This window comes from Grammomys surdaster, unplaced genomic scaffold, assembly GCF_004785775.1.
Source record: "Grammomys surdaster isolate TR1022 unplaced genomic scaffold, NIH_TR_1.0 191, whole genome shotgun sequence".
NCBI lineage: Eukaryota > Metazoa > Chordata > Mammalia > Rodentia > Muridae > Grammomys > Grammomys surdaster.
In genome coordinates this window covers 8798781-8809077 of record NW_021604636.1, presented here as the reverse complement: position 1 = coordinate 8809077, position 10297 = coordinate 8798781, and the positions used below count along the sequence as shown (strand labels likewise).

Below are 10297 nucleotides of genomic sequence, written 5' to 3'. Positions count from 1 at the left end.
AGGGAGGGAGGGAGGGAGGGAGGAAGGAAGGATACTGGCGATGATAAATATACAGGTAAATGGAAACTGATGTTCATTTCATTAATTTATTTAAACATAATTAAATGTTTAAGACACAATAAGCAAATGTATTTGATGGTTTGAAATACATTTAGAAGTATAATAGTGGCAACCAACCATCAGACTGAGCACAGGGATCCCAATGGAGGAGTTGGGAGAAAGACTGAAGGAGCTAAAGAGTTTACAACTCCATGGGAAGAACAATATCAATACCCCCCCAGAGCTCCCAGGGACTAAACCACCAACCAAAGAGTACACATGGAAGGACCCATGGGTCCAGCTGCGTGTGTAGCAGAGAATGACCTTATCCAGCATCACTGGGAGAGGAGGCCCTGGATCCTGTGGTGGCCCAATGCCCCAGCATAGGGGGATGCTAGGGTGGTGAGGCAGGAGTGGGTGGGTGGGTGGGGGAGCACCCTCATAGAAGCAGAGGAAGGGAGGATGGAATAGGGGGTTTGTGGGGGTGGGGGAACTAGGAAAGGGGACAACATTTGAAATGTAAATAAATAAAATAACCAATAAAAGCGAAGTATAATGGATGGATGCCATTACAGCACAAACACGAAGGAAATTGAAGCACAGGATGAAGTACTTAATCTATGGTCATTTAAAGATGGAAGCAAGAATTTTTGATGTAATAGCCAAAACAAAAAGATGTGGCTTACAAGTTAATAGTGGAAGCAATATATAATACCTGTCCTTGTTCTAATATATCAACTGAAGTCAAGGAAAGAAAGGCAATGAACACTTTAAAAATAAGTGACAGCTTTAAACCCAGCCACACTGATAAATACATTCAATATATATGTTTTATATACCCCAGTTAAAAGGCGAGTAGGTAAGAGTCGGTGATAACAACTCGCCTATACGCTTGCTACAAAAGAAAAAAAAAATCCAAGTCTAAGTACAAAGCCATATGTAAGATAACAGGCAAATGGAAAAAATCTGTAAAATGCAGGCCTTCCCTTGGCCCCAGAAACTTATAATAGCTACCCTAATAGTTTTTCTAAATAAATGTAAAAATATTGACTATAAGAATAGTAAGACTACATACACAGGATCGACTTCAAAGCAAACAGTACTATTACCAATTATGAAGAGCAGTGTGTCATTTTAATAAATAGCTTCATAGATAAAACAGATTTCCCAATATGTATCAAAAAGACATAATATGGGCTGGAGAGACAGCTCAGTGGTTAAGAGAATCGGCTGTTCTTCAAGACATTCTAAGTTCAACTGCCAACACCCAGATAGGGGTTCACAACCACTCATAACCCCAGTGCTAAGCACACATGTAGTACATGAACACAAATGGCGGCAAAATACTCATATACGTAGATATACACTTCAGAAATACACTTCAGAAAGAAGATATAATAATCTTATATGTGAGTAGATCCAATAACAAAACTTGAAATCCAAATGGCAAACTCTGGGAAAGCTAGAAATATAAATAGACAAATACACAGGTAAATTAAAAAATTCAACACTCCTTCCTTTAGTAATTGGGAGAGCGTGAGACAAAAATTCAGTAAGATATACAAGATTTAAATAGCACTGTCAAGCAGCCTAAGCCAACAGGTTTTTACAAAACATACAGCCCATGCCAAGCAGAATCGTCTCCTGCATACCCACTAGGTCAGACACATGGTGACCTATAAAACAAACACAAAGTGGAATAATTGAAACCATACAGGTTATAGATTTTCATTAAGCCAACAATGGAGTTAAATTAAAATTTAATTTTAAAAAGTTCCTAAAACATTTGTAAATCAAACAACAGGTATCTATATTCCATATAGGCCCCACAAAATTAACAAGGCAATGAGAAAATATTTTAAATTCAATCAAAGTAGAAGCATAACCCAGATGATCCTGTGTGGATGGACTAGAGCAGCTGAAGAGCCAGATGCTTACAGCTTTAAATATGTATGTTAGAAAAAAACCAAAGATCATAAGTGAATGACTGAAGAAAGTATCAGCAAACTCTAGTCTGGGACGTTTATAAATGAACTTTTATTGAAATGCAGCAACACCTATCCATTTGTGCACTGTCTCTGGGTGCTTCCATTCCTGCAAAGGAAGAATTAAAGAGTTGCAACCAAGTCGTTAGGACACCAATCCCAAAGCCAGAATATATGTACTACTAGATCCCATAGGGAAAAGCTGCCAACACTTGACCTAAGGTACTATTTCAAGAAACAAAACAAACTAAATTAATCAAATCGGAAGTAAGTAGCAAAAAATGAAATAATGAAACTGATCATGGGAGAAAGTGAAACAATGAACCAATAATACCGACAGCTGTACATTTGAAATAAATCAACAAAATTGATAAACCTTTAGTCATAGATTCACCAAGGTAAAAAAAGAGATGGAGTTCAAATTACCAATGTCAGAAATACAAAAGGGAGCACCATGACAATGTGTGATATGTGATAAGCTATTACAAATTCCTCTTCGCTGGTGACAAAACCCAAACTGTCTTGTGCTTGAATCACTAACCCCCAACTCTTTAAAAGAGGTCTGAGTGTTCTACTGAGGGCAATATGCAAAAAGCAATTCCTTTTAGTAAAACTATAGCTAGAGAGTTTTTCTTAAATAATTCCATTCAAGTACACATTTATTATCCTACAAGGAATCTTCTAATTCTAGAACTATTATTCCACTCTCCCAGGTTCGGTACATTGTCTATTTCCTGGAAATACATATTGCAGACTGTAAGTGGAGTTTAAGTGAGAACACAGTCTTACTATAACTCTAAGAGCAGGCAAATGTTCAGAGCCGAATTTTTACTCTTGAAGAGTGTGAATGGGGGTGGTGGTAAAGAAGAAGAAAATACACGTCTAGGAGAGCAGGCCAGGAAAGTGTCATCAGACAGAACTGTGAGATGTGAGGAACTAATACTTTTTAATATATTCTGGCTCTGTTTTAAAACAGCCTGTTTTTTTTAAAAAAAAAAAATTCTAATCTGGATTACCACTCTCTCAATTACCGTCTCTTGGATAAGCATACATGTATGAAACATTTTGCAGTAGAATTACCATTTCCCAGGCCTGATGGACTACATTTTGTCTTGTCCTATTTTTGACCACACATGCACACACACACACACACACACACACACGCAAAATCTTCCTTTAAATCAATCATGAAGTTGTTCAAAACTTTTAATCAGCACACAGAGATGTGGCACCTATCACTGTCCTGGTGTCTTGACATGAGATCAAGATGACAAAAGGGACTTGAGGGTGGGTGGGCGGGGAGGGCGGGGATGTCCGGCTCACCTTCAAATGTTGAGCATTCTGATGACATTTCTATGTGAAAAGTTTAATGAAAAACGAGATTGCTCTAATTTGGGACGTATAAGTCATTGCAGATTTAAATTGTTTTAAAAAATAATAAGCAAGCTCTTGAGTCATACTGAATGATTCAGCCATGAATTCTTGAGAGGATTAATTTAAAACAGCTCCAAAGAGACAATCATGCCTACTCTCAGAAAGACAGAAGAGAATAACAGAAAAGGTAAGTGATTTGGGGGAGGGGGGGAGTGAAGAATCAGAACAAGTAGAACCTTGCTAGCCAATCAGAGCAGGGATGAGCAAGAAAGGAAGTGGTCGTGTGGGCTTGAGTGGGACCAGTCTTCTGGAAGTGTTTCACATTCTCACCATCTCCCTCTCTCTCTTTCTTCTTACTGAATTCCTAAGGGAAAGTAGATGTTTGTATTGTTCGTGTTCTAGGGACTGGGTAGCCCTCACATTTTGAGATCTAACTCTCAAAACCAAGAAAGATACAGAAGTCAGAGTCATATTTTTTTCTTCTGTCTCCTTCTGAAATGAATACAGGAAAAGTAAGTGCTGCCTCGGCATAGAGAAGATACTCAGCATCTTTTCCCACAGATCCGGTGCCTATGCCTTACTTCACATCATTGTTACCTGTGTCCCTCATGGGTTTCCCTGAGAGCTGCACTAATGTGTGTGTTGGAGTTACGCCATGCAGTTAGGGTCTAAAGCAACAGGTTACAAGACGTTATTTTCCTTTGTTCTGCCATAACCAGCCCGTTTTTCTAGGTCTTCCCACTTAACCAAGGAAAGGCATTTAAGCCAAGATGATATTTAGGTTTTCCTAATATGATATATAATACATATACTATATTATAGTGTACTATTTTATATACTATATAATATAAAAGTATCACTTTTATATTACTTATGAACATACCACATTACCTTAAAATAAAAATAAACCCTGAAGTTTTGATAACTGACTGGCAGAACATAAATCTTACTATACAGCAAGCCAAAGCACCAAAAGATGCAGAAGAAACCTCAAAGATGACCAATAAGGTGCGGCACATCATGTCCTTTGTTCTTAGGAAGTTTGCTTTGTTACTTTAGTTTATCATCGATACTTGAAAATTCATTCTATCATTTGTTAAAATATTTCTGTATGTGAGAGTATATCTAGAGCCTGAGAATCCATGAGTGCAAGTATGTATTCATTGAAAGTGGGACCAGTCAGCTGGTAACAACAGTCGTAGGTGGAGACTAAGCTAGAGCAAAAGCGAAATAGCCACTGGCTGCTATTTTTGTATTCTGGATCCTTTCCCAAAAGACTCGCAATAATTCTTTTAAATTGTGGCCCCAAACCACAAACTGTGTTAGATAGGGCAGGTCCCACGGGGCTTAACAGCCTCTCTTATCATGACCTTGTCTGGTTCCCCAGCCCCTAACTTTCTGATTTGCAACAAGCAACTGATTTGCAATAAGTTAGACAAGTACTACTGAGAAAAGTAAGTCATTTGGGTGTTTACTGCCTGGAAGAATTTCTCCTAAAAGAGAAAACACAAAAGAATATTCAAAAGAAAAAATGCCCTCAAATGGTAGCATCAATAAATAACAATCACTTTCAAAAGGCTGCAGATTTGGGTGAAAACAACTGTTTTGATTCAACAATCACTTCCAGGGCCCCCAGAGAATTATGTTTGTCTCCTCTGCATACGTTCTTATGTTGACATATTCAAAATCACATTGGAAACGGCTAGAGCTGCTTCTGTCCACACAGAAGCAGGGGAACTTCCTGTTCAAAGAGCTCACTGTGACCTATCCTGAGACACAACCTGGGACAAAAGTTCCAAGAGACCTGACACAGAAAATAGGTCTGCTCTGTTCTTTCAACAACAAAGCCAGGAATATGTGCAGCAAGAATTCATATTATCACAGTATTTTTTTCTTGTGGGCTGCAAGCTAAAGTCAGAGAGTTCCCAGTTAACTGAAATGTACTCACAAAAATTATTTTTTGTTTGTTTGTTTATTTTCAAGACAGGGTTTCTCCATATAGCCCTGGCTGTTCTGAAACTCATTCTGTAGACCAGGCTGGCCTTGAACTCACAGATCTGCCTGTCTCTGCCTCCCAAGTGCTGGGATTAAAGGTGTGCACCACCACTGGCCATCATAGAAACTGATTGTTAATATATGTATGTTTGGTGCTGTACTGGTGATACCTGAAGACTACAAATTTATTCATTATTTACCTGAAATTCAGTTTAACTGGGTCTGTGCTTTGTTGACTAAATTTGCGAGCCTAACATATCTTTCAAAATTATCTGCAAATGGCTTTGGCTCAGGTTTTACCATCAGCCCAGACATGCCCTCTAAACTCCAGACCCTTAAAATCAATTTCTTTCTTAAGATGTCCACTTTAATGTCTAATGGGCATTTGAAACTCAACTGAATAATCACCTCCATTAATCCACAGCTTAACTCCTGCTATCTGCAGCTGCCCCCTCCTCTCCCAGACTAGATCTCCCTGTAATTTTTCTGGCCCCTGACAGGTCCATTGCCTGAGTTAAAGAGTGTCCTCCTTAGTTACAATGCGCTGCCACTTCAAATAACTTTTTGTATCTTTATTTTTGCACAACTTACATGAATTAGGGGAGCTCATGACTTTGCATCCCTGTATGAGACTTGGCAAAAGCCTTGGGCAGTTCAGATGATGAAGAAATAAGCCCCAAGGGTGCCCACAGATTTCTCCTCTGCCAGAGATATCTCTTCCTTGGAACCAGAGAGACTCTTGCCACATTTGTACCCGTCAACCAGTAAATGACTGTGTCTGAAGAAGGGCAAAGGTGGCAACAGCTTCTGTGTTTGTAAGCTTAGCCCAGGTTTTCACTTTCCCTTCTAGAAGCACTGCTGAGAACCTCTGTGAACTGCTAATGCTTGCTTGAGGGGAAACATCTCACCGCCTAGTACCCTTACCCCCGCAGCAGTTATTAAAGGAAACACTTAGCTCTGTACTTCTCAAGAGATGGCTCTTTACTGACCAAAGGACAAAGGAGTGGAGTGACATCAGAAGAAAAGGCACAAGATGTAACCCTGCAGGATCCCGGTGCACCTCAGTGCAGAGGATCCCAGGACATTCCTGCCCGTTCTTTCTTTGTTTAGTATGAACAAGGAGTGTTGTAAAAGCTGTGAGATTTCATCCTATCAAACGTCAAGGTGTCTAAAAGCCACATAACAAGAAGAGCCCTTTTAAATAATCTGTGTAGATCGGTGATTAGTGTTTCTAAGATTCTGCCAGCTGTTATGACTCTGGAATTCATAGAGGAACAATCAACTCTTCTGTGACTCTGTGCCACCTCAAAGGTAACAGAGATGCTGGAGAGGATCAGCCAAAGCAGAAATGGCCAACTACTTTACCATGTTTTCAGATATTCAGGGTCAGTTTGGAAGCTGGTGCTTTCTATAACACAGTCTCACTATGTTTTCTTATCGAGACAACTTCCCATATAACATGCCAACCATGTCAAGCACACATTTGTAAATGCTCAGTAGGGTTAGTGACATAGTTTATAAAAAGAGGCTAGAAACCATTTGAAAAATACAAGTTAAGTGTTGGGGAGGAAACTACCTAGAATTCTGTTATCAAAACACCAAAGAGGGCCTGAAGCCATGGTTCAGTGACTAAAATAAAGGTTACCCTTAGAGTGGACTCAGGTTCATTCCCAGCACCTACATGGTAGCTAACAACCATTTGTAACTCAAATTTCAGGGATCCGACACTGTCTTCTGCCCTCCTCAGGCACCAAGCAAGCACATAGCATATGGCACACAACTGCACGCACGCGCGCACTCGCACACACACACACATAGACACACACAGACACACACAGAGGCATATGTTCATATACATAAAATGAAAGTTAATAAATCTAAAAAGGTCATCAAAGAATTATATAAAACCTGGAACAAATAATGTAAACGTCAACACGTGTTGCTTATGTAGGACACAAACAGGCTACAAGTTTCAAAAAATCTGAAAATATTGTATTGGAAAGAAAAGTTGGCCACAAAAGGTCAATTTTAATAAGTTTGCCACTATCTTGATACATTACTTCCATATTATGCATTTCTCTACTATCTCAGTTTTTAAGAAAACAATCAAATTTAAGTGGAATATATATCATAATGTATATATATTGCATCTTAGTGTCAAACGTTTCCATGCCCTGTCAAAAACATATGGGACATACTTTATTATGTTGCTGTGCCTTAGTTTCTATTATAAAACAAAACATCTCTCTCCAGCATACATTAAAAAATATAATTCTTTTTCTCTTTGTATTCTCCCTTTTTTTTTTTTAAAGGTACCTTGGTTAACCTAGACAGACAGGTTCACAGGTAGCCAATCAAAACTGTGAAACTTGGAAGCTGCCTTGGAGGTTTTGTAGTTTGGGGTGGTAAATTCTATTCAATTGTCAAGAGCACGCATTCAGCATCCCAAGTTAGCAGAGTGCTCGCCCATGTTCTAGGAGGACTTTGGCACAGTCGACTTTGTTCCCAACGATGGATTTTCTAAACTCTGACTTTCCCCTCATCATCTTCCTGGCTGCAGTACAGTAATTGCTTTCCTAAAGATGGCTAAAATGTTTTCATTCTCCAATTTTATCACTTAATTCTTTCCAATTATCGCTTTTTAACTAGAATATTGTACTTGGTAATTCTCTCAGGCCATCTGAAATCTGTACATGACAGCAATCATACTACTCAAAACAATCTCTTGCACATGTCACCATGAGGAAACTACCCACCCTGAGTATAGCTATTAATGTCAAACAGATTGTCATCTGCAAAAACAACCAAAAAAGCATCAAAATCAGTTTCGGACAAAGTACTGCTCTATGGAAAAACACCAGGTTTTTATATATATATACAAATGTCTTCAATGTCTGAAAATTTTAAAGAATGAAGTAGGGTGGGACCTGTCCCTGTTCTCTCAAATCCAGGGCAATGTAGTTCCAGTTCAGACTTTTTTTTTTAAAGCAAAGATGCATTTGCCCCAGTTTCTAGTAAACATCGTAAAAGAAACGTTTGGATTCTAGCTCGGGTCGAGGACTCTATTTAGCCTATCGCAACACAGACCTGTTATAAACGCTGGGACGCTTGCCATACCCCACTTCCGGAAACTGAGTTAAAAAAAAAAAAAAAAAAACCTCCTACCTCGAAAGCAACGTGCATTGCGAGCTACGCAGACTGGAGCCCCCTTTCCTGCCTCCCAAGATTGGCACCAATGGCCTTTGGAATATACTTCACCTAGGAAAACTCAGCCTAAGTTGCCACCTCCTCCCTCACCATGCGCCCACCTTGTGCGTCTCTCTGGGGCTCCACACGTAGCCACCCCCAGAGCGCACCTGGACTCCTCCAAGTCCCTGCAGTGTGAAGTAGTGGCGCCCAGCTCCCAGCCAAGCACGCACCTACAAATGCTCCCCTACTCCCTCTGCTGCAAAGTGTCCTCAAATTAATCACCCACCTCAGTCCCGATCTCCAAGCCCCACGTCCCCGTCGCCTTTCCTCCCTTGATGATTTCGTCCCCAAACACCTGTACACCTCCCTACCCCTCCGGCTGCCAGACATCAGGTGCCCACGCTGCGCCCTGCCTCACGCGCTCTTAGCCCACTGTGGTTTCCCCACTAGGCTTCCCGGACGGCCACCTGGCCCAGAGTACCTTCTGTCACCTCTGATCACTCGCAGACCGCCCCCACTACCACCCCCACTAGCTCGGGAAAGAGACACCCACCATACCTGCCGCAAGGTCGGCGGCCAGGGCCACCAGCAGGAGAGCCAGGCTCAGTGCGGAGCCGAGCGCCGGGGTCATGGCCACCCGGTGGCGTTGCAAAGCTTCGGGGTCCCAGAACGCAGCCTGCCGCACGGCCCGCTTTGAAGTTCCCGGGGCGCGGGAGGGGAGCGCAGCCGCGACACCCTTCGGAAGTGCGCGGTTGGCTCTAGTGGCAGCGGGCGCTCCCCTCCGCCGCCTCCCCCATCCCACGCCCCCCGCCGCTGGCGGCGCGCCTCCTGCCACTGGCCCCGCGGGCTGCCTCGAGGGACAGGGCCCGCCCCTGCCGCGCCTCCACGAGCACCGCTGCCAGCCACCCTCCCGAGGGCGGGGCAGGAGACCGAGGGCGGAGGGGTGGCGGGGAGGTGACACCTCTTGTGGGCGAAGAGAAGCGGGGCCGCGCCAGGTCCCCGAGATTAGCTTTTCCTTGTGGGAGTGGGAGTTGCGGGGGTTGGGGGGATAGGAGAGCAAAGCCCAGCTGAGACTTTAAAGACACGTAGGACGGCAGCAGCTGCTTTCTCTACAGTCTCCTACAGAAGATCCACCTTTCTAGATCCCTCCACATTCCTTTATTCGTCCCTAAATGTGACTAGCTTGAGCCATGAGAACTCCACAGGCTGTTTCCCCAGGTATGCCCCACCACAGCAGCCCAGTTCTTAGGTCTATGAAAGCTCTCCCTCTCTGTGGATCCCTGAAAATGACCCAAGACACCATTGCCTTCGGACCACACAGCTCTGCTTTACCAAACTCCATTCCTATCATCAAGACTTCATGTGCCCAGAAAACGATGGCACACAGCTGAGACAGCTGTGCCGGGTGGCATAGCCGTCTACAATGAGTAATGAAAGATGGAAGGACCAGACACAGACACATGTAGAAGGTAACTCTGGAGTTACAGAGTTAGCAACTGGGAGGGGGGGAGGATAAAGAAAAGAAAAAAAATTGCTCAAATCATAGAAAGTCATTTGAGTACTGCTTAACACCACCACCACCACCACCAAACGTGCAACCTCCTGCTAAAGATTACCAACAAATGGCTGCTTTCCATCCAGATCGGGGCCCAAAATATAAGAATAACCATCACCAATTAAATAGAAAACAAATATAAACTCCATTTATTCATGCA

General features: G+C 42.2%; 1 protein-coding gene across 1 annotated transcript in view; it reads right to left on the bottom strand.

Annotated features, from left to right (window-relative positions):
• Acvr1c (activin A receptor type 1C) overlaps window positions 1-9355 on the bottom strand; it is a 73612-nt gene extending 64257 nt beyond the window's left edge. Inside the window, exon 1 of the mRNA XM_028769233.1 lies at window positions 9141-9355. Coding sequence (XP_028625066.1) covers window positions 9141-9213 — 73 coding nt within the window. The 5' untranslated portion in view covers window positions 9214-9355. The remainder of the gene's footprint in view (window positions 1-9140) is intronic.
• Window positions 9356-10297: the final 942 nt, after the last annotated feature.